The sequence below is a fragment of the Myotis nattereri genome (genome assembly GCF_964212035.1).
Source record: "Myotis nattereri genome assembly, chromosome: 4".
In the NCBI taxonomy this organism is placed as follows: Eukaryota; Metazoa; Chordata; class Mammalia; order Chiroptera; family Vespertilionidae; genus Myotis; species Myotis nattereri.
In genome coordinates, this window is record NC_138079.1 from 109,696,229 (window position 1) to 109,721,406 (window position 25,178).

Below are 25,178 nucleotides of genomic sequence, written 5' to 3' on the forward strand. Positions count from 1 at the left end.
TTTTCTTGCATCTATAACACTCCATAATAGGAATCTATATCTCTATCTGTCTGTCTGTCTGTCTGTTTATCTATCTATCTACACTAGAAGCCTGTTGCATGAAGATTCGTGCAATAGGCCTTCCTTTCCCTGGCTCTGGCACCAGTTTTCTTCCGGCACCCAGGACCCAGGCCTTTGGTCCTGCCGCAGCGGAGAAGCCAAGCCTTTTCAGTCTTACGTCTTCAGTCTTCAATCTGGCCGGAGCCTTCAGTCTTGGCTCCACGCCTGTGTATGCAAATTAACTGCCGGCTTTGTTGGGTAAATTTGCATAGTCGCTCTGATTGGCTGGTGGGCATAGCAGAGTGACACCGATTTGCATGTTTCTCTTTTATTAGTGTAGATGTATATAAAAGGCTAATATGCTACGTGTCCGTCCAACTGGTAGCTATGACATCCACTGACCACCAGGGGGCAGACACTCAACACAGGAGCTGCCGAGCTGCAGTGACTTGGCAGCAGCGGTTCTCAGGTGATGCACCCCGAAACCAGAGAAAAGGGAGCCCAATTCCTTGTGGGGGCCATGCGATTCCACCTTCGGCCGTGGATTATGTTGTTGCTTGGGCACTGTCCGCCCTGAATCTGGCTTACTGCACACTTGTGTTTGTGTTCTACACCCTGTATGACAGCAACTTTGCAGAATGCTCTCTTGCACTCTGGGACTCCTCGGGGGATGTTGGAGAGCCGGTTCCACTCGATTCCCACAGGCCAGGCCAAGGGACCCCACCTGCTAGAGCAGGGGTGGACAAACTTTCTGACTCGAGGGCCACAATGGGTTCTTAAACTGGACTCAGAAGAAGGAGCTGCGGCTGTGTTTCCCGACGTTGCCATGTTAACACTGCTGCTGGTGAAGGAGCGGAGGGGAGAGCAAGAGAACCCTCCGTTCTTTCGGCTCCGCGGGCCGGATAGAACAGCCGAACGGGCCGGATTCGGCCCGCGGGCCGTAGTTTGCCCACAACTGTGCTAGAGGGACCCTGCTCACTCCACAGACATCCTTCGAGCCATGACATCACCCAGGTACAGTTGACCTGGGGAAGGGACCTCAGGTGGTTGACTCCAGGGCATGTCCATCTAGTCTCGCCCAGTCCCACCCAGTCTCGCCCCGCCGGCCACTTTCTAATTAATGTCCTTTGAATGTACACGAATCTTTGCACTGGGCCACTAGTATATAATAATTTCTTAGATATTTAGATGAATTTTCTAGTTTTTCTTTTTTGACTCATAACTGTTGAACTTATTAAACTTACTGTATGACTAGCTTTTAGTTATATCAGGACTAAGTGTTAGCTTTTTAGATTGTATTGATTGTTAGCCAAAATTTCCCCTTCCTCAAAAAAAAAAAAAAAGGCATTATAATGGCATTGTTTTACTGTATTGGGAAGAATCTTAGATTGTGTTGGAAAATAAGAAGCCCCAAAAGAAGACCCTCCTGTGGCAGGACAGGCTTCCTCCTCACAGCAGAGCTGCCACTCCCCTGGCCATTAGCTGAGGAGAGGCAGGCGGAGTTCTCCAAAGCCAGATCCTTGTCTTTTGTGGGCTCTCTGTCACAACCGCAGCCAGGACACTGGCAGGACAGAAACCTTCACAAGCTGCAACTTGATCTTCTGACATAGTCTGCATTCCTCTTTAGGCCTGGGATAACAACATCTCAGTGAGATAAACAGCATTTTTGTTTCTGGGCCATATTTCAGTTGTAGGGAAAATGCAAATTACAACAAAACGAACACTGATTAATAAGGATTTGTTTAAAAGCAAATAAATTCCCAGAAGTCTCAGGCCTGGTGCAACTGTAGTTTGTGTCTGCATGCAAAACTGACACTCAGCATGAAGAACCTCAAAGTCCTGTGTGCTCCTGAGTTGTATAAGGGAAGGAAATCACTTATGAAGGAAGAATTATTGACAAAATGGTTTGAAGGCTGTTTCCATAAGATGAGGTTGAAGAATATTGGTAACTTTGGACAAGTTAGTTCACTTCTCTGAGTCCGAATTTTTTTTATCTGTAAATAGTAATAATAATGGCATTTACAGCATAGGGAATTTTCAAGGGATTGATTTTATAGGAAATAACACCTATAAACAATTAGTGTAATGCCTGATACATTATAAGCACTCAAATATTAACTGTAATTGTTATCTTTGTGTCAAGTATTGCATTTGTTAGGTGTGTGTGTGTCGGGGTGGGGGGCAAATAATATTGAGAATATCCCTATCCCTGTACAGTGGTGGAGGCAGATATGATATTGTATTTTCTGATATGAATAAAATACAGTGTGATAAGTGATGGTAGTCCAGTGAGGACCAAAGAGCCTCTCCTAAATGTCAGTGCTTTTAGAAGTGAAGCTGCAGAGCTTTTCTGGTGTGGCCATGTTCTTTCTCCGTCTTGGCTTCCCATTTGAATTGTTAAAAAAAAAAAGAATCACACTTGATAAAAGATGAGCAGTGATCAGATCCCACCATAGACCTGGATCTGCTGCCAGGACATGGTTTTTATTTTTAAAAATTTCCCAGATAATTCTAATGTGTAACTAAGAGTCAGGAGACAAAGCTTTAGGTATTTTCTCCTTTGCTTTCTCTTTGGGATTTTCCAAATATGGTACCCTATAGCACCATAGGGTAATTTCTTTCTTTACTTTTGACTTTTGAAAGTTATGTAACAGCAGCCATATAGAGTTTTAGAATTTATGAAATGCTTTATGATTTGAAGTGCCACAATAATCTTTTTAGAAAAATATTACCATCACCATTTTGCAGAAAAGATAGCCAGGGCTCAGAGAAATGCTAAGTAAAAAGTGGAAAGAAGACTTGAACTCAGGTGTTCAGGACCCAGTCTTTGTGTTTCTATTGCATTTCTAGTGGAAACTTCCAACCACTGTCACATACTTGGGGGTCTTCTCTTGTTGCTCTGTTTTGTGCCTGTGCAGCTTTATGATCTGTTGGGAAGTCTTTGCTCCTTGATCATCTCACTGAACCACTTGTTGTAGTTTCTTTTTTGTATTTCATCCTTTTATCCCGGCTCTAATGCTCTTGACCATACTCCCACCCTTAGTTATAATTTCTTGAAATGGAGTAATCCTTTGTCAACCCTTTTAGACAAGATATATGCCTTTTCCTGGTCTATATTCCAAGCAGTGAATTTCTGTCACCAGGTCTTTGTGGTGCATGCAAGTTTGCTTAATGTCCAAAGTTATTTTTACAACAGTGCACATTGCTCTTGCTTTCCACATCTGTTTAGTTCCTGAATTTGGTTCATGAGAACTTGGCTACAGGGATATCTCGATTTGAGTTACCCTGTGGTAGGCCCTTGTGTCTATAAAGGTCAAGGAACTCCATACCAGAAATAACTCATTTTTTTTCTCTTTTTTTTTTAATAAAACATCCAACATTTTGTGACTGTCTTTTAAAAAAAATTAGATATTTTCTTATTGATTTTAGAGAGGGGGAGGGAGAAAGAGAGGAAGAGAAGCATCAATCGGCTGCCCTCCTGCACACCCCCTACTGGAGACCAAGCTGCAACCTGGGCACATGCCCTGACCAGGAATCAAACCAGTGATCTCCTGGTGCATGGGACTACATTAAACCAACTGAGCCACACTGGCCGGGCTCCCTGTGGTTTCTTGACTCCCACTACTTTTCTTTCTCCTATAACAGTGGTCGGCAAACTGCGGCTCGTGAGCCACATGCGGCTCTTTGGCCCCTTGAGTGTGGCTCTTCCACAAAATACCACGTGCGAGCGCACACGTACAGTGCGATTGAAACTTTGTGGCCCATGTGCAGAAGTAGGTATTTTGTGGAAGAGCCATACTCAAGGGGCCAAAGAGCCGCATGTCGCTCGCCAGCCACAGTTTGCCGACCACTGTCCTATAACATACTAAGGGTGGTTATTAGATTATCTTATAATTTGCTTTGCCTGGGGCTAAAGGAAAGCCCCTTGGGTATCTGCAGCAGGACGATATCACCATTGTGAAGGGGCAGAAAGAGGAGCCTGTGTTTGTGTATGTTCAGTGAGGTCTTCTGTAAACTTCCCTTCAGTTTGTGATGTAGTGATTGAGGGCGAGGTTGACCCAGAGCAGTTTTGCCCCAGTTGCAGAGGGTTGTGGCAGTCCCCATGGCCTGTTTAACCGCGCCCAACAACAATCCTGTTGAGCGGCTTGAGCACAGCGCCTGGGACACAGTGATTGGTGGGTAAATGCTGGATGAGTTGAGGTGATAGTGGCAGGACGCATAAATCAAGTTGAATGCAAGCCTGATAAAGAACTTAATATTGTCTCCACCCTGAAATCTGACGACACTGTCCATAAGTATTTGCTCTGACACATAATGAAGCACTGAGTTTCAGCTCATCTGTTTCTTGGGATGCAGATGCTGAGGACTTCCCTGCTCCCTCACTGGAAGTAGATGAGAGGGTCCCAAGCAGAAGCTGGCCATGCTTCTGGCAACTTGTGTACCCTGCTGTGTGCCATGATCCTTGTTTCCACCCTTGCTGTACCCAAGACTTCCTCTTGGCAGTTGTCCTCTGCTTCCTCCACAAACAAACAATACAAATCAAACTTCCCACCTTCCTGTCTGTAACTTCTCTGAACCATTACATAGTCTTACCTCCGTTTCTGTCTCTCCCACCTCCTTTTTAAGGCAGTTTACCTATTCTGAAACCCTTCTTCTCCCCTTACTGAAGAATCGTCTTTCGTGTCTTAGCCAGGCAGCTCAGTTGGTTGGTGGGTTGTCCCACACACCAAAAGGTGGCATGTTTGATTCCTGGTCGGGGCACAGCCCTGGATTGCAGGTTTGGATCCCTGGTCAGAGCGTGTGCAGGAAGCAACTGATCGATGTTTCTCACATTGAAGTTTCTCTCCTATTCTCTCTCTCTAAAACCAATAAAAAAGAAAAAAGAAAAAGAAAAAGCATCGCTTTTCTTCAGGTGTCTGCTTTCTGTTAGCATCTACCCTCACCATATAAGTGCCTCTGCTGTGTCAGTCAGGCCCCCCTGTAGGTAGTCACAGCATCTTTTCTCCTGCCTTTTATAACGAGGCTTCTTGGAGTGGTCTTCTTTCACCCTCTCTGTCTGCTTCACTGAAATTGCACAGGCAGTCAACCTCTTGATTTGCTATTCCAAAGGCCCTGTCTCAGTGCCTGTCTTGACTTTTCTGCAGAAGTTTACATTGTTGCTTTCATCCCCTGGAGGTTTCTCCTCCCTCTGCCTGTGTTCTGCCACTCTCTTATCTTCTTGGCTTCTTTTCTGTGACTTGTACCTTCTATGCTGGCATTCTTCAAGATTCTGCCCTGGCTGGGTTATTGCCTCTATGCTCTCGGGATAGGTGTATGCTTCTCTGATTTAACTTCCAGCTCAGGTGTCTTTCCTGAGCACCACACTTACCCTCACTTGGGATCCTGCCAAAGCGCTGCAGTCTTCTGCTGTTCCTGACGCCACTGTCCGCCTAAGTCAGACACTAAAAACGTGGTGGCTCCCAAAATCTAGTGCCACAGTCACCTGTTTCTCTTCCATCCGGAGTCAGTGGCTAGTGCTGATGTTTTTCCTTTACTAGGAAATCTTCTCGTTCTTTGGTAGCTCACCCTCTTCCATTGTCCATACCAATGGCTCTGGTTTTGATTCTCCTAAAGGAGAACATAAGGCCACAAACCAAGTCATTTCAAAATTAAGGAAGATATCAAGTGTAGATTGAGTAGGTGAGGGCTGAGAAAGAAGAAATTGGATTTGGTGATTGGGTGGCACCTGGCCTCAGGGGGAGGTTTCGTCCTGTGGTGAAGACTTCCCCCCACACTGCGTATAGCCATCTTCTTTGTGTACTGCTTTCCGAGATGACATCCAGGGGGCATCCTTGTTGGTCTTCAGGGTCCTTCCTTTCCCTTGCTCACTTCATTCAGTAGTAAGTTTTGCCCGTGATACCTCAATATACTCTCATTTTTGTCCTTTTGAGTTTTTCCTCCCTAAATTGGAATCTTTGTAAGTCATCTTTATGTTTCATTGATATCTACTAGTAATTGACCATCAAGTTGTGATGCTTCTTTTTCATAATCAAATTAAAAATCTATCCCTTTAAAATCTCTGTTATCATTATCTTTATTGGAAAAATACAATGGACAGCTTTTATTTCTTTGGCTTACTTTATCATTCTTCAACTTTGAATACTATTGGTCACTTTCTGCATGACTCTCTTCTCTTGACTCTTGGGTCTCCAGTCTCCTGATTTTTTTTGCCACATCTTTGCTGACTTTTTTGGTCTCCTTTGAGGGCTTCTAAATATAGCTGTCCTCTGGGTGCCATGTCATGAGTATGTCTGAGTGATCAGATGTACTCATGGTTTTAACTACCACTGATCTGTTGATTTCCAAGTCTTGTCCTTAGCACAGACTTCCATGGAGCCCAGATCTGTATTTTTCACTTGTTCACCAGATACTTCTACTGGGAGGTTCCACTGCAAGTGCAGTGGATTCGAAAGGGAACTCATCACCCTCTTTCCCAGACTTATTCCTTTTTTATTTTGTCTTGAGGAAAGTACCACCAGTTGAGCATCATCCAGATAAGACACCTGGGTGACACTAATGCCTCCTTCCTCACTTTCCACATCCATTAGCTCACAAATTCTGTTGATTCTACTGCTTCAATTTCAAAATCTCTCAGACTTGGCCTCACATTTCTGCCCTCACTGCTTTAGCTTACCAGTGGTTCTCAACCTTCCTAATGCCGTGACCCTTTAATACAGTTCCTCATGTTGTGGTGACCCCCAATTTCATTGTTACAAATTGAACGTAATTAAAACATAGTGTGCTTAATCACAAAAACAATATGTAATTATATATGTGTTTTCCGATGGCCTTAGGCGACCCCTGTGAAAGGGTTGTTCGACCCCCAAAGGGGTCATGACCCACAGGTTGAGAACCGCTGGCTTAGACCCTCAGTATCTCATGCCTCCTCATTTCATTTGTCTCCGAACTGCTCTTGCTTTGTGTAGTTGCCTCCCTACTTTACAAGTCCAATATTCATTGTTAAAATTTGAGTGCTTAATTACTCATTTATCTGTGAAATGTTTTGCATGTGTCCTCACTGAACCATCACACTAAATCATTATTGTCCTTTTCACTTTGGAGGGGAGTTAGCCCAGACCTCACACATAATAAGAGGCGGGACAGAGATTTGAACCGAGGCCACATGCTCCAGAGCCCATGATCTCACTTCATTCAGTTCAGCTGCAGCCTTTCCCTGGCTATCCTCTCCCATATTCAAGTCTTTGAAAGCAAGTCACTATCATAGCCCATTCTCAAGGTCCAACTCCTAGAGGGGCATTAGTGACATAAATTATTTGGAATTCTAAGATCCGTCTCTGCCTCCCATGTATTTACTCAATGTTTATGTGATGTAGACTTGTTTATTTTATACTTCGGTTACTTAGGTAACCAATTCTCTTTTTTTTACTAAAGTGTAATTGACATAACATTTTGGTGGTTTCAGGTGTACAAAGTAACAATATGGTAATTGTAAAACTTCTTGTTTTTAAGATGTTCAAGTTATCACCTGTTTTTTGCTATTAAAAGGTCTGATGAGTGAATATCCTCTTAGATGTCGTGACTATTTTGATGGTTTCCTTTAGCTATATTCCTAAAAGTGGGATTCCTGGGTAGGCACATTGAAGTCGTTGATGCATGTTCCTGGGGTGGGTTTTACATTGAGTACCTGTCTTTCTGTTGTTTTTAGTTGTTTTTAGCACCTGTTTTTACATTGGTCTTTCTGGGAAGTCCTCTACAACCCTTGAGAGCTTGCATCCATCCCTCTTTGGGATTATGAGCAGTTTATCATAGAGCCAGGACTCACGCTCTTCGTGCTGGTTTATGTACCTTTCTAGAGTATTGTGTCAAAGAATGCACTGCAGTACCGGGGGAACTCCCAGCACGATGCCCAGGAGTTTCTGTTGTGGCTTTTGGACCGAGTTCACGAAGACCTCAATCATGCTGTGAAGCAGAGCGGCCAGCCTCCTGTGAAGGTGAGGGTGCCCCGCCCAGCAGCCAGGGAGCGGAAGCCCAGGGTCCATTCTCCCAAACCTCTCAGGAGCCCTTGCAGTTTGCACTTACTTACTGTAGTGACATTGTGTAAGCGCTAGGTGAGTATAAAATCCATGGATACTTAGAGGGTTTCTCCACATTGACTACTGTGTTGGGAGTGTGAGATGCCAGAGGCACTGTCCCAGGAGCTTACAGTCTAATGAGAGGGGACACATTTGCCTCTTAGACTAAAATTAGGTGGTTCCTTCTCACTAAACTGTTATTAAAGCAATCACCTGCCTTCTAGTCCAGTGAGACCCATAGCCTGTAGGTCACTGGAATGGACACAGTCAAACAGGAAACATGTGATGTCTGTTGTTAGGATTGGACTCAAGTGTAGGAACTGAACTGCCAGAATATTCATACTGAGAAAGAGTGATTTATCATCAGTTTTCATGCATGTAGCCTTACTATGATGGGTAACGTTATGATTTTTATAATGGAAGTAATTAAGATAAAGAGTTGCCTTTCTCTTGCAGCTTTTAAAGTTTTTGATAATTCTGCTCAGTACCTCAAAATTTAAATTTCTTGTTTTGGTAAGCTGTTAAATTATTTTAATTCAAGGTCCTTTCATGCCTGAACACTGTTCTGTCATAGGACTCTATGCTTGTAGCGGACTCTCTCCCCCACCAGATTGAGATGGAGTCAGAGTCAGGCCCTGTGTCTTATTTTTGTACCCTACAGCCCTCTACAGTGCGCTCTACGCGTAATAGCAGGTACTCAGTGACTGTTAGTGGAGAGACATGGAAAGGTTAGTGAAATATGAAGGAGAGTGATTAAGCACCAAAATCAGCAGCTAGTATGTGCTAGAGAACTTAGTGGTTGGGATTAATTTCCTGGAAGAGGTTAGAGCAGGACATCGAGAGTTGGAGGGAGATTGGAGTGTCCTAGGGAGGAACTGCCTGGATGGGGTGGAGAGACGGAGATGTGTGGGAGAGCCTGTGAAGAGATGAGTTCTTGTGACCCATGGCCCGGCTGCTATGTTCTGGTTCCTTTAGCAGATACCTTTCACTGGAACATCTGGACCTGATGCATAGCTTGTATAAGAAGTCAGGGACATTTATGACACTTTCAGAGTCATCTTCAGTCAATAATTGGTACTTTCAGTCTGTGAAATTGTACTTTCTTGTTTTAAGCCACCATCAGAGTCTGATATGATGCCTGAGGGACCATCTTTTCCTGTCTGTAGCACTTTTGTACAAGAACTTTTTCAAGCCCAATACAGGTATGAGCAAATTAAATTTCCTTTATGTTGCCTGCTTCTGTGGTTGTAGGTGATCTTAATGTGGGTATCTTACATTTTGTTTTTTGAAGATCCTCCCTGACATGTCCTCATTGTCAGAAGCAGAGCAACACTTTTGACCCTTTCCTCTGCATTTCTTTGCCAATCCCTCTGCCCTACACAAGGTAAGAACAGATTTAATAAAATTAAGGTGGCACATTCCTCTGTGTTCCTTTTCCTTTGTAGGCTCCTAGTAGGTCTTCTTACTTATTTAGACAAGTAATGGGATTAATGATACGTTACATACAAGCATTATTAAAACCTTACAGAAATTTATGAATGCCTTTCTGAGTTTGCAGGGTGCATGGGACAGGTGTGTCTGTCCACTTGGTCATCCATCCACAGCGTGGGGAAAGGGAAAGGTTGTTTAATGCCTTCTAGATTCTTTAGGGCCCTCACATTGCACTTTTAGTGAATTGCTTTATTTGAACTGTTTCTCAAAATTTCCAGGAGTTACACCGTTTTAAGGGAAACACAAAGCACAGAACCAAGTATTGATATGTTATACTGTTGTTTTTTGAAGCTTACCTTTTCCAGAGACCTCTTAATTATTGTTTGAGAGTTTTACTTAGGCCCAAATGAGTTTTTCTATTGACTTCTAAATAAAGGTGTGGGTTAGCTTCAGTTTTACATTGATTTCCAATCAGGTTTGTCTTGCTTCTGTATTTTAGTTGAAATAAGCAACTAATAAGAAGATCTGACTTTGATCTGTACAGGCCTCTCTATGTCACCGTAGTGTACCAAGGAAAGTGTTCTCACTGCATGCGGATTGGCGTGGCTGTGCCTCTGTCGGGGACTGTCGCCAGACTTCGGGAAGCAGTGTCTCTGGAAACAAAGATCCCCACTGACCAGGTAGTCTGCCTGCTCACACTGACTGCACAGGGAGCTCCGAAGGGGTGGCTTTCTGTTCTGGAATTTTTTAACAGTTCTCTGCCAAGTATGGTTAGATAGAAGTGTCAAACCAGTTGTTTCTGTGGTGAACAAAAGGGGAATTAAGACCCAGAGGAGAAAAATGTACAATAAAACCTTTTCATGTTTCTTTAATTGTGTATACATTTTTAAAAGGAAAAGCTGTGACTTTATGTATAATTACTTAACCCTCTTGAATCATCCGGATGGAGGCTTAGTGGGAAGAACATCCCTGTGGTATTTGAAAGCCAAAGAGGCTTAGAGAGCCTGAGCAGTGTCTCTTGATAACCCCTTGCCATCATGTGATTAGAATGGGCGTCTGGCTAGTTCCTGCACATAGCTGCTCAGTTCTGTTTGTTCTCTGGTTAGAGCTGGACCAGTCTCTTACCTTGTTTAGATAAGAAAAAGGAAGTTGTGCATCCCTTTCATTTTGGGGTAAATTTTTTGTATTTTAATTGGTCCAAAATATGTTTGGCCTGTTTGTGGCGTGACATATTTTTGCACACATTCTTTATTCAGTTCACTGTTATGATTTTATTTGGAAAAACATTCCCTAATGGGGTTTACTAAGGAAAGATGAGTCAGTGACTGAGTAGCTGCTCCCTAGATCACTTCTGGAAGCTGCCATACTCGCATAGGAAAGCTGTTACATACTTGGGCTGCAGACAGCCTCATTTCGGAAGTCATCACAGTAAAACAAATAGTAGTGCTGCCCTAAGAAGCAAATATCACACATTTTCGTAGACCGGTACTGGCACGTTCATAAAGTGTTCACATTTTTCCTTATACTTAAGAGCACATTGATTCGCTTTTTTCCTTCAGGATAAGGGGAAAGGCAGAGAGGAGAGAGGCGTAGGTGTGTGTCCAGGCAAATCTGTTGTCTCTTTACAACTCCCAGTCCTGTCTGGTTCTTTTTGCATGTGGTTTGAATGAGTGATAGAATTACAAGTTTTTTTTGACCTCATTGTTCTTGCTGGAGAAAGTGACTTATGATTACATGTTCGCCTGCAGAAAAACAATGTGGTCATTAAAATCATATACAGAACATAGGTCAGGAGTATTTTCCTTGGACTGTTTGTGGACTTAGCCACCACCCCCCTTCACCTCATAGACTCATTATGTTTGTGTTCGTAAAGGAAACCGAAGGGGTCCAGTCCAAACCCTTCATTGGAAGGAGGCTCAGAAAAACCATGTGACTTGTTCAAGGTCACAGGGCTGGTTGGTGACAGGCCGGGACTGGAACCTCCTCATGCCCCATCCAGTGCTTTTCCACTAGACAGTGCTGCTGAGCATGTAACAGAGCCCTGAATGTCGCCATTGTTTACCATCTTTTGTTTTTCTGTGTTACTGTGCAATACTCAGCCATTTCAGAAACAAAACTTATCTCATATAAAGTATCTGAGAACTAGGGGTTACTAACTTTAACATTATGCTATAAATTCATTCCTGTTTTTTCCTGTGCATATACTACATTTATCGTTTTATAAAAATGAACTCATTATTCTTTACCTTCTTATTTACTTAGGAGATTTTTTCATGTTAATGCAGTTATTTATAGCTCATTCTTTGTAATAGCCTTCTAATTCCAGTAGGGCTATAACTGTGGTCGGCAAACTCATTAGTCAACAGAGCCAAATATCAACAATACAACGATTGAAATTTCTTTTGAGAGCCAAATTTTTTAAACTTAAACTATATAGGTAGGTACATTCAACTTTAAATTCAACTTTAAATTCATGGTTTTCATCTTCCATTTTTCTTTGCTGCTTCTTTGTAGCCATCTCAAACAGGACACCTAAAAAAATGTTTCATTTTATAATAATAAAGCCACCAACACAAAAGAATTACAATTCTTAAATTGATGGCAAAAATACCTGTAGGATTTGGAACTGGTTGGAAAAATACAAGTAACTTTATGCTTCGAGTAGGTACTTTTGTTACCCACGTGCGATTTGCGGACGCGACTAGCACTAACCACTGCACAATGAGACTGCTGACTGACTGGCTCACTCAACCTGTGCATGAATCGCATGTGCCTCCCCCGCACTGCGTATCCCGCGGCCGCCTACGCCGCGTCTCCTGTCATCCGACCGACCGACACCCCCCACTTCTTCTAACGCCACTTCTTCAAAATAGACTTGCCCAGGCTGAAAACCGACTTCTGTGCATGGGCCTCGAAGTTTCAATCGCACTGTACGAGCGCGCGCGTGTGTGGAAGAGCCACACTCAAGGGGCCAAAGAGCCGCATGTGGCTCGCGAGCCGCGGTTTGCCGACCACTGGGCTATAATATATTTAACTAGTGCCTCTTGTTGGACATTTGAGTTGATTTAAATTTTTCCCTAATACAAATATTGATGGTTATTTGACATTTTTTAAATCTGGAAAGAAGAAAATTTAATGATGTAGGAGTCAGTCTTGGAGCCAGATGTGGACTCTGTCATTGTCAGAGATTGAATATTTGTATAACCTCAGGCAGGTCACTGCCTTCTCTAGTTTCTTCCCCTGTGAAATGGGTAACTCTCATCTCCTGGGTCTCTTCTCCACCAGAACTCAGAGGAACTCTGGATTTAGTGCCATCACATTCTGAGAGCAAAGTACATTGCTCTTCAGTGACAGGGGATCCTGTGCTTCCAAGATTCTCTTATTAAAGGCAAATAATGTGGGCCCTGTGATGTGTCAGAGGCCTCACCGGTTAGGTCCTGATGGTCTGGGGAAGTTCATGGGGAATTAGGAGATCCATTCATATTGACTTCCTGCTTATTCCGTTGTTTGCTTTTTCCCCGTTTTTAGATTGTGTTAACAGAAATGTACTATGATGGGTTCCATCGTTCCTTTTGTGACACAGATGACCTGGAAACAGTCCATGAAAGCGACTGCATTTTTGCCTTTGAGACTCCAGAAATATTCAGGCCTGAAGGAATTCTCAGTCAGAGAGGTAAATGAGCATATGTTTCCATCATGCCACATAATAGCTGTGTGGGTCTACCGCTGTCTGCCTTTTCAGATGTCTATGACATGATAGTATCATTTTTAAAATTATGGTAAAATACACATAACACATTTTTTAAAATTTATACTAATAAAAGAGAAACATGCAAATTAACCATCACTCTGTCACTCCGCCACTCCACTATACCCACCAATCAGAGTGACTATGTAAATTAGCCCAACAAAGTTGGCGGTTAATTTGCATATGCAGGCGCGGAGTGACGACTGAAGATGGCAGTGGCCACAGAGCTGGAGTGAGCAGGAGGCTTGAGTTACACCCGGCGACGGAGGAAGCCAAGCTTCCAGCCCGCCCTGGGCTCCGCTGGAGGAGCTGGGGGGGAAAAAGGAGGGGCTGGGAGCAGCCTGAGCAGAGAAGCCAAGCCTTGCTGGTGTGGCTGGACCAAAGGCCTGGGTCCTGGGTGCTGGAGGAAAACCAGTGCCGGCAGCCAGGGGGAGGAAGGCCTATTGCATGAATCTTTGTGCAATGGGCCACTAATCTATGTATAAAAGGTTAATATGCAAATTATCCCCTTGGGAGTTCAGCCGGGAGACCGGGCGTTTGATCGCTTGCTATGATGTGCGCTGACGACCAGGGGCCAGCTCGGAATGAAGGAAGGCCCTGGCTGGCAGCCAGAAGGTCCTAATTGGTCCTGATCGCTGGCCAGGCCTAGGGACCCTACCCGTGCACAAATTTCGTGCACTGGGCCTCTAGTAATGGTACAAATTTTATGATAACATATTTTCCTAGAAGAGGACAGTTCTTACTGCTTTAGGCAAGGATATTACCTTAATTCCTAACATTTCTGAGACTACTTTCTCCCTTAAGTGGCCACTTTGGCATCTTATTACAGCAGTCAAGTTATTTATTTATGTATTACTGTAAATTTTTTTTTGTATTATGCCCACCAAATCTGATGCTCAATTTCTAAATTCTAATACCTTTAATTTAGAAACCTTTTCTTGATACTTACTTTTAAGAAATCTGACACAAACATGTCGCATGCTTTAAACTTTACCTGTTGTTTGCTGATAATTTATTTCCCCATCTTCTGTCTCAATAGCTTCCCCTTTGTTTCCCCAAGAACTCCTTTCCCCCTTCTCCCTCCCCACCCCCAGTCCTAAAGCAAGCACTTTCTGTCTCTATACATTTACCTTATCTAGACATGAATGGAAGCATATAGCATGTCACCTTTTATGACAGACTTCTTTCCCTTAGCATTATGTTTCAAGGCTCATCCATGTTGCAATGTGTATCAGTCCTTCATTCCTTTTTATGGCTGAATATTATTCCATTATATGTATAGACCACATTTTGTTTGCCCATTTATCTGTCAATAGACATTTGGGTTGTTTCTATCTTTTGCCCATTATTAAGTAGTGCTGCTGTGACCATTCATGTATAAATATTTTTTTGAATAACCTGTTTTCATTTCTTTTGGGTTATATAACTAGGAGTGGAAATGCTAGGTCATATGGTAATTTGCCGGGGTTCTTGTTCCAGCATTAAGAAGGGTTGAGGAAATCTGGAGAAGGCTGTGCATAGATTAAATAGGAGTCCAGAGACAAAAGATAATTTTGTAAGGCATTTGGGGGTCAGAGGAGCCTAGTTTAAAGGAAACTAAGATCCCCTCGTCTCAGGACCCCAGGCTTTTTATTTATACAATTTGTCCTGAGGTGAGGCAGAGATATACACTTCAAAGGGTCAGGTTTCGTATACAGAGTCATTGTCAGAATGGAAGAATTAGCCTACGGCTGTTCAGGTGTTTGGCCAGTAGGAGGCAATAACATGTAGATTAAGATGTCCTGAGCTGTCTGGCAGCAAACAATCATCTCTTTTCAGGTTTGGGGAAATGCCATCAGCCATTCCCAGATTCAGCCCTGCTGTCATGCTGGAATTGGCTTCCGGCAGTAATTCTCTTTAATTTTCTGAGGAACTATCAAACTGTTTTCCATAGCAGCTACATTGTTTTTATTTCTAACAACAAATATATGAGGGTTACAATTTCTCTCCATTCTTGCCAACATTTTTCATTTTCTGTTTTTTTATTATGGCCATCCTAGTGAGTGTGAAGTGGTATCTCATTGTGTTTTTTTGTTTTGTTTTGGTTTTTTTGCCCAAGGGCAAAGGTGGCTTTTATTTCCTCTGTTGGGGAAGTAGGGGAGGGGAACTTCCCCAAGCACACCAACCTAAGGAAGGGGTGGTGTGCCCTCAGCAGAAGAGAGTGGCATGGTCATTCAGAAGGGCTCCTTCAAGTCCACTTCCTGGCCCAGGCGGCAGGGTGTGTGCTCTGGAGAGTCACTCCCCTTGGCATGCCAGCTCCTGAATGAATGGAGGCATAAAGAGGTATCTGCTGGTGTTCACCAAGAGGAAGGGGGAGCAGGTTCCCTGACTGCGGGAGCAGAGGACGAGGGTGGTTGACCCCATACCCATTGCCTGCCCAGGATGGTAACTGCCGGTGTGACTCTTCTCCGGAAAAGAGCCAGAGAGGCCCAGACACATTGCTTTGTCTGATGGCTGGTCCTTTAAATGTCCATCTCAAATTGTGACTCTTCACCGCCTGCTCCTGCTGGCTTCAGAGCTATTTTGCAGATGGTTCTGGCTGGCTTCTGTGGGGGGCTCGTCACTTACAGGGCTAGTGACCCCCGGAATGGTGGGCAGGTCCCATGGGGCTGTTTTGGTCACAGGTGAATTCCGACACGCCATCAGGAACCTTCCGGTCATAGATGATCCTGGTACCTCCCGGGGTGGTGCTGAAAAGCGTGCTGCCGGGAATGGTACTGTAGTGCTGAGGGTTGGTGGGGAGTTGCATGCTGTCGCTGAGGACCACCCAGTGAGTGGCGGGGATGGCCCAGCTTGGGGTCTGGCTGCAGCTGCTGCCCCGACGTGCCAGCAGCCAGAATGTGGCCCTCCAGCCCCTGCAGCCTCGCTCCAGCCCGCCCCCTCATTGTGGTTTTTATTTGCATTTTCCTAATGACATATGAGCTGACCATCTTTTCATGTGGTTGTTGGCCAGTTATATATTCTCTTCAGAGAAATGTCTTTTCAAGTCCTTTCTCTGTTTTTAAATTGGGTTGTTTATCTTTTCGTTGTTGAGTTATAAGAGTTCCTTATGTATGCTGGGTACTAGACCCTTATCAGATATATGATTGCAAAAATTTCCTCCATTCTTAGGTTATCTTTTTACTTTTTTTGATAAGTGTTCTTTTATTTTTTATAAAAATTTTTATTTTTGAAGTTATAGTTGATGTATAATATTATATTAGTTTCAGGTGTATGACACCCTGAGTAGATATTATATAACTTATGAAATGATCACCTCGATGAATCTGGTACCCATCTGACAACATATGTACTTATTACAATACTAGAGGCCCAATGCATGAAGATTCGTGCAAGAATGGGCCTTCCTTCCCCTGGCTGCCAGCACCGCCTTAGCTGCGGCCAGAGCCCCCTTCCCGCCTTTGCTGTGGTCCAGAGCTGCCTTTCTGCCTTCCCACGCTGCCCAGAGGCCCAGAGCGGCTGGGGGCGGTGACAAACGCTCCGCCCCCAACCGCTTGGCACCTGTGTATGCAAATTAACCCACCATCTTTGTTGGGTTAATTTGCATACCCACTCCTGATTGGCTGGTGGGTGTTGCTAAGGTAAGGTCAATTTGCATCTTTCTCTTTTATTACTGTAGATTATTGACTGTGTTCCCTATGCTGTACTTTATACCCCCGTGACTGTTCTGTAACTACCAATTTGTACTTCTAAATCTCTTCCTCTTTTTCACCCATCACTCCCAATCCCTCTCATGTGACAACAATCAAAATGTTCTCTGTATTTATGAACCTTTTCCTGTTCTGCTTGTTTATTTATTTTGTTTTTTAAATTCCACATTTAAGTGAAATTATCTGGCATTTGTCTTTGTCTGACTTATTTCACTTAGCATAATAACGTCTAGGTCCATTCATATTGTTGCAAATGACAAGATTTCATTCTTTTTTGTGGCTGAATTACAATCCATATGTACCACCTCTTCTTTGTCCATTCATTTACTGATGGACACATAGGTTGCTTCCATATTTTGGCTATTATAAGTTGTACTTTATGAACATAGTGATGCATATGTCTTTTCAATTTAGTCCTTTGGGTTTCTTTGGATAAATACTCAGAAGTGGAGTTGGTGGGTCCTTATTTGTCTCTTGTTATAGCCTTTGTTTTAAAGTCTATTTTGTCTGGCATAAGGTTTTTTGTTTGATTATTACCATTTTTATGAAATATCTTTTTCCATCCGTTTACTTTCAGTTTGTGTGTGTCTTTCAATCTGAAGTGAGTCTGTTTTAGACAGCATATGTAAGGGTCTTGTTTTGTTAATCATTCAGTTAATGTATGTCTTTTAATTGGGGCATTTAATCCATTTGCATTTAAAGTAATTATTGATAGACATGTATTTATTGCCATGTTATTATTAACCCTTTGCGGTCCAGTGTTATTTTTGGAATTCAAACAGTCTGGTCCAAATTAATTGACTAGATTGAATGTTGAACTTTTTAATGTTCTTATTGTTCGACGTTGGACCTGCTCCTAGTGCCTGGTCTGTCGAGTCAGCCTTGAGGTTGGACCGAAAAGGGTTAATATACTTGATCTTCTTTTATTTCTTCTCCTTCCTCTCCAAGAAGACGCGTTAACATTTCATGTAATACTGTTTTGGTGGTGATGAACTACTTTAGCTTTTTCTTGTCTGTGAAGCTCTTTATCTGACCTTCAATTCTAAATGATAACTTTGCTGGGTAGAGTAATCTTGGTTGTAGTCCTTGCTTTTCATCACTTTAAATATTTTTTGCCACTCCCTTTTGGCCTGCAAAGTTTCTGTTGAGAAATCAGCTGACAGTCTTATGGGTAGCTAACCCTGTAGGTAACTAACAGCTTTTCTCTTGCTGCTTTTAAGATTCTCTCTTTATCTTTAACTTCTTACATTTTAATTATGATGTATCCTGTATGGGCTCCTTCGGGTTCATTTTTTTTTTTGGGACTCTGCACTTCCTGGACTTATATGTCTATTTCCTTCACCAGATTAAGGGAGTTTCTTATCACTTTTTTCAAGTAAGTTTTCAATATCTTGCTCTGTCTCTTCTTCCAGCAACCCCATGATGTGAATGTTGGTACACTTGAAGTTGTCCCAGAGGCTCCTTACACTATCCTCATTTTTTTTTTTATTCATTTCACTTTTGATTGTTTTCTGCTTCCTTATATTCCAAAACACTGATTTGATTCTCTACTTCATCTGCTCTATTGTTAATTCCATGTAGCTTGTTCTTCATTTCAGTTAGTGTATTCTTCATTTCTAACAGGTTCTTTTTTATGGTTTCCATGTCCTTATTTATGCTGTTGAAGTTCTCACTAAGTTCATTGAGCATCCTTGTATCCATTGTTTTGAACTCTGTGTCAGGTAATTTGCTTGCCACCATTTCATTTAGCTCTTTTCTTGGAGATTTCTCCTGTTTTGTTTTGTCTTTTCCTTTGTGACATGTTTCTTTATCTCCTCATTTTGGCTGCTTGCTGTGTTTGTTTCTGTGTATTGGGTAGAGCTGCTACATCTCCTGGAATTGGTAGAGTGGCCTCATTTAGGAGGTGTCCTGTAGGGCCCACTGACATAGCCTCTCCAGTCATCTGAGCTGGATGCTCCAGGTGCCTCCCCTGTGTTGGCTGTGTGCATCCTCCTGTAGTAGTTGAGCTTTGATTGCTGTTCACACATCATTGGAAGATCAGTCAGCTGTGAGGTGTGGCTCTGACTACAGCAGAGGAGTTGCTCTGCAGGGGCTGACCCTATGGAGCAGAACTTGCTTCACTGGGCTCTGGTGCCAGCTGAGTCTGCTGCTTGTGTGGGTTGCTCGTGGAGGTGATTGGGATGTCATCTGGTGTGGTCTGAAGCTGGCTCCTGCGTGCACTGTCTCTGAGGCCTCCTGGGAGTTGCAAAGTCAGCCACCACCTGTTGCCTGCCCAGGGCCTGCATGAGCTACAGAGCGATCTGCAGGTAGTTGCTCCTTCTGCTGGACTTGGAGGTGCCCAGGAGGTGCCCAGAGGAGGTGCTCAGTGTGGGAGGGCTCAGAAAAGGAACAGTGGACTCTGCCATCACTTCTGTCTTGGAGAAAGCTGTCTCTCCAGCTCTTGCCATGATGTCATACACTTCAGTCCCTTCCCATATGCTCCTGGTGCTTTTCGAACTGCTGCCCAGCTCTGAAGCTCAGAGTGAGTCTGATTAAGTCTTTGGAGAGGCCCTTTAAGTGGAACGCGTAGGACTTTAGCAGCCCTCCTCACTCAGCCACAGTCTGGTTTTTACAGCCAGAAATTATGGGGACTTCTCTTCCTGGCACTGGAACCCCTTGCTCCTTATGGATCCACAGCCAAGATAACCCTCCTGGTTTTTAACCACCACATGTGGGCTTGGGCCCAGCCTGCTTTGTGTCGCCTGCCCTCCTACGAGTCTTGATGTGGATTCTTTTTATATTCTTAGTTGTAGGCCTTCTGTTCAACTAGATTTCAGGTGTTCTGAATGAATAGTACCTTTTGGTGCATAAAAGTCCTTAATTTTGATGAAATCTGAATTATCTTGTCATTGCTGTTGCTTGTGCTTTTGGTGTCGTATATAAGAATCCATTGCCAAATCTAAGTCCATGAAGATTTACCCCTGTGTTTTCTTCCAGAATTTTTATAGTTTTAGCTCTTACATTTATGTCTTTGATCCATTTTGAGTGAATTTTTGTGTATGGTGTGAGGTGGGAGTCCAGTTCCATTCTTTTGCATGTAAATATTTAGTTATCTCAGCACTGTTAGTTGGAGATACTATCCTTGGATGGTCTTGGTGCCTTGTCAAAAGTCTTTATTTTAATACCTCTTTTCTTTCACTCCCTAATTCTAGAGCAGTGGTTCTCAACCTTCCTAATGCCGTGACCCTTTAATACAGTTCCTCATGTTGTGGTGACCCCCCAATTTCATTGTTACAAATTGAACATAATTAAAGCATAGTGATTAATCACAAAACAATATGTAAGTATATATGTGTTTTCTGATGGTCTTAGGCGACTCCTGTGAAAGGTCCTTTGACCCCCAAAGGGGTCATGACCCACAGGTTGAGAACCGCTGTTCTAGACAGTCTGTTATTTCAGTATTCATTATTCTTTGACCCAGGAGCTCTATTGTCTGTTTTCCAGTTGTTGTGTTCTCATGCATGTGCTTTTGTTTATTTAAATTGCTTTCTAATTTTAATTGCATCACAATAAAAATACCCAAATTACCTGGTCCAGAAGTTTCTCCTCATTTCCTCTACTCTCAGCCGGCTGACTGACTCCTCCCGTCTGTGATCTAGCTGTAGCTTCTGCTTATCTCTGGACTAGAATATTGTGTGGACATGACCTGTTTTCTCCTGTGTCTGTCCCACAGGAGAAACTGGGAATTCTCTGCAGTTGGGACTACGTTTTGCTTCATCATTCTGTACCCAGCCGCTCAGTATAGTTCCTAATATACAGCCCAATTAGTGTTTGTTCTACTGATTATTACCCCAAATCCCCCTTCATTCCCCAATTACTAGAGTTTACACTAAGTTTCTCTTTTTAAGTGAATGTGGGGAGGTGCAAGGTTATCATATTCTAGCCAGAGAGTGCCTTTGTTGGAAGAATATGCCACTTTGGGAGTATTTGTTAGTCTTTGTTGTAAAGGGTTTATACTATTGGGTTCAGGTGTATGAGGCTGCTACTTTTCCCAGTTTGCAAATGAGGGAGGAGACTTAGATTAAGGATCACACAGCTGGTGGTAACTGGGCCTGCACTTTGTTGTTGTTTTTTTCACACTCTCTGCATCTTTATATATTTATTTTTTTACATTCTTTTTATTGTTTTATTGCTTAAAGTATTACAGAGTATTACATATGTTGCCTTATTTTCCCCCCGCCCTTGACAATCCCCTGGCCTCCCCTACCCCCCAGTGTCTTATGTCCATTGGTTATGCTTATATGCATGCATACAAGTCCTTTGGTTGATATCTGACCCCCCTGCCCTGCCCCCCAACCCTCCCCGGCCTTCCTGCTGTAGTTGGACAGTTTGTTCGAGGCAGCTCTGCCTCTGTATCTATTTTTGTTCATAAGTTTATAATGGTCTTTATTATCCATAAATGAGTGAGCTCATGTGGTATTTTTCCTTCATTGACTGCCTTATTTCACTTAGCATAATGCTCTCCAGATCCTCCATGCTGTTGCAAATGGTAAGAGTTCCTTCTTTTTTACAGCAGCATAGTATTCCATCATGTAGATGTACCACAGTTTTCTAATCCATTCATCTACTGGTGGGCACTTAGGCTGTTTCCAGATCTTAGCTATGGTGAATTGTGCTGCTATGAACATAGGGGTGCATATATCCTTTCTGATTGGTGTTTCTGGTTTCTTGGGAAATATTCCTAGAAGTGGGATCACAGGGTCAAATGGGAGTTCCATTTTTAACTTTTTGAGGAAACTCCATACTGTCTTCCATAGTGGCTGCACCAGTCTGCATTCCCACCAGCAGTGCACAAGGGTTCCTTTTTCTCCACATCCTCTCCAGCACTTGTTGTTTGTTGATTTGTTGATGATAGCCATTCTGACAGGTGTACCTCATTGTTGTTTTGATTTGCATCTCTTGGATGATTAATGACTTTGAGCATGTTTTCATATATCTCTTGGCTTTCTGAATGTCCTCTTTTGAAAAGTGTCTATTTAGGTCCTTTGCCCATTTTTTGATTGGATTGTTTATCTTTCTTTTGTTAAGTTGTATGAGTTCCCTATAAATGTTGGAGATTAAACCCTTATCAGTGATAACATTGGCAAATATGTTCTCCCATGCAGTGGACTTCCTTGTTGTTTTGTTGATGGTTTCTTTTGCTGTGTAGCTTTTTATTTTGATGTAGTCCCATTTGTTTATTTTCTCTTTAGTTTCCAATGCCTTAGGAGATGTATGGGTGAAGAAATTGCTTCAGCATATGTCTGAGATTTTGTTGCCTTTGGATACTTCTAGCATTTTTATGGTTTCCCGTCGTATATTTAAGTCCTTTATCCATTTTGAGTTTATTTTTGTGTATGGTGTAAGTTGGTGGTCTAGTTTCATTTTCTTGCATGTATCTGTCCAATTTTCCCAACACCATTTATTGAAGAGACTATCTTGACTCCATTGTATGTTCTTGCCTCCTTTGTCAAATATTAATTGAGCATATTGGTTCGGGCCGATTTCTGGGCTCTCTATTCTATTCCATTGATCTATATGTCTGTTCTTGTGCCAGTACCAGGCAGTTTTGAGAACAGTGGCTTTGTAATACAGCTTGATATCTGGTATTGAGATCCCACCTACTTTGTTCTTTCTCAGGATCGCTGCAGCTATTCGGGGTCTTTTTTTATTCCAGATGAATTTTTGGAGAGTTTGTTCGAGGTCTGTGAAATATGCCGTTGGTATTTTAATGGGAAGTGCGTTGAATTTATAGATTGCTTTGGGTAGTATGGACATTTTAATGATGTTGATTCTACCAATCCAAGAACATGGTCTGTTCTTCCATCTGTTTATGTCTTCCTCTATCTCTTTTTTCAAAGTCCTGTAGTTTCTGAGTAGAGGTCTTTTACCTTTTTAGTTAAGTTTATTCCTAGGTAGCTTAATTTTTTTTTGGTGTGATGGTAAATGGGATTGTTTTTTTAATCTCTCTTTCTGAAAGTTCACTATTGGTGTATAGAAATGTCATAGATTTCTTGGCGTTAATTTTGTATCCTGCTACATTGCCAAATTCATTTATTAAGCCTAATAGTTTTTTTGATGGAGTCTTTAGGGTTTTTTATGTATAATATCATGTCATCTGCAAATAAGGACAGTTTTACTTCTTCTTTTCCAATTTGGATGCCTTTATTTCTTCTTCTTGTCTAATTGCATTGGCTAATACTTCCAGTACTATGTTGAACAGGAGTGGTGAGAGTGGGCATCCCTGTCTTGTTCCTGTTCTTAGGGGAAATGGTGTTAGTTTTTGTCCATTGAGTATGATGTTGGCTGTGGGTTTGTCATATATAGCTTTTATTATGTTTAGGTATGATCCTTCTATTCCCACCTTGCTGATAGTTTTTATCAAAAATGGGTGTTGAATTTTGTCAAATGGTTTTTCTGCATCAATTGATATGACTATGTGTTTTTTTTCTTTCAATTTGTTTATGTGATATATCACATTTATTGATTTGCGGATATTGTACCATCCTTGCATCCCTGGGATAAATCCTACTTGGTCATGGTGTATGATCTTTCTGATGTACTGCTGGATCCGATTTGCTAAGATTTTGTTGAGGATTTTGGCATCTATGTTCATGAGGGATATTGGCCTGTAATTCTCTTTCAATGTGTTGTCTTTACCTGGTTTTGGTATTAGGGTGAGGCTGGCTTCATAGAATGATCTTGGAAGTGTTCCTTCCTCTTGAATTTTTTGTAGTAGTCTGAGGAGGATGGGTTTTAGTTCTTCCTTGAATGTTTGGTAAAACGCCCCTGTGAAGCCATCTGGCTCTGGGCTTTTGTTTGCTGGAAGCTTTTTGATGACTGCTTCAATTTCTTCCATAGTTATTGGCCTATTGAGATTTTTAGATTCTTCCTGATTGATTTTTGGAATGTTGTATTTTTCTAGGAATATGTCCATTTCCTCCAGGTTGTCTAGTTTGTTGGAGTAGAGTTGTCCATAGTATTGTTTAACAATCATTTGTATTTCTGTGGGGTCTGTTGTTATTTCGCCTCTATCATTTCTGATTTTCTTTATTTGGGTCCTCTCTCTTTGCTTCTTGGTGAGCCTGGCTAGAGGTTTGTCAATCTTGTTTATCCTTTCAAAGAACCAGCTCTTGGTTTCATTGATTTTCTGTATTGTTTTTTTGGTCTTGATGTCATTTATTTCTGCTCTGATCTTTATTTTCTCCTTCCTTCTGCTCACTCTGGGGTTTTCTTGTTGCTCTCTTTCTAATTCGTTGAGTTGTAGAGTTAGATGATTTACTACCATTTTTTCTTGTTTTTTGAGATAGGCCTGTAGAGCTATAAACTTCCCTCTCAGGACTGCTTTCATTGTGTCCCATAGGTTTAGATTGTTGTGTTTTCATCGTTATTAGTTTCCGGTATGTTTTTGATTTCTTCTTTGATCTCATTGATAACCCAATCAATATTTAATAACATGCTATTCAGCTTCCAAGTGTTTGAGTATTTTGGGTTGTTTTTATTGTAGTTTTTTCTAATATTATGGCCTTGTGGTCTGAGAAGATGCTTGGTATGATTTCAATCTTCTTGATTATGGGGAGACTTTGTTTGTGACCCAATATGTGGTCTATTTTTGAAGATGTCCCATGAGCACTTGAGGAGAACGTATATTTTGTGGCTTTGGGGTGAAATGTTCTGAAGAGGTCAATTAAGTCCATCTGATCTAGTGAGTCATTTAGGATTGCTGTTTCTTCGCCGAGTTTTTGTCTAGAGGATTTATCCAGTGCTGTCAGTGGTGTATTAAAGTCCCCTACTATGATTGTATTGTTGTCGATCTCTCCCTTGATATCTTCCAGGAGTTTTTTTATGTATTTGGGTGCTCCTGCATTGGGTGCATATATGTTTATCAGGGTTATATACTCTTGTTGTATTGATCCCTTTAGTATTATGAAGTGGCCTTCCTTATCTCTTGTTATGGCCTTCACTTTGAGGTCTATTTTGTCCGATATAAGTATTGCTACCCCAGCTTTTTTTTCATTTCCATTTGCCTGAAAGAAATTTTTCCATCCCTTCACTTTCAGTCTATGGGAGTCCCTTCTTCTGAGGTGGGTCTCTTCTAGACAGCAAATGCATGGGTCATGTTTTTTTATCCATTCAGCCACTCGATGTCTTTTGATTAGAGCATTTAGTCCATTTACATTT

The 25,178-nt window shown here is 42.2% G+C and overlaps 1 protein-coding gene and 1 pseudogene across 3 annotated transcripts in view; one reads left to right on the top strand and one right to left on the bottom strand.

The window, feature by feature from the left end:
* Positions 1-25,178, top strand: part of USP31 (ubiquitin specific peptidase 31) — a gene marked incomplete at its 5' end in the record, with an annotated part of 80,730 nt that overhangs the window by 20,506 nt on the left and 35,046 nt on the right. For both annotated transcript variants that reach the window (XM_081089368.1, XM_081089369.1), the window contains 5 exons: positions 7,893-8,030; positions 9,225-9,313; positions 9,403-9,495; positions 10,087-10,222; positions 13,071-13,215. In XM_081089368.1, coding sequence (XP_080945494.1) covers positions 7,893-8,030; positions 9,225-9,313; positions 9,403-9,495; positions 10,087-10,222; positions 13,071-13,215 — 601 coding nt within the window. The remainder of the gene's footprint in view (positions 1-7,892; positions 8,031-9,224; positions 9,314-9,402; positions 9,496-10,086; positions 10,223-13,070; positions 13,216-25,178) is intronic.
* Positions 15,792-19,426, bottom strand: LOC308518090 (eukaryotic translation initiation factor 4E-binding protein 1-like; annotated as a pseudogene). Its single transcript has 2 exons — positions 19,272-19,426; positions 15,792-16,142 (listed from the first exon to the last, which is right to left on the bottom strand). The product of its transcript is annotated as a eukaryotic translation initiation factor 4E-binding protein 1-like (transcript).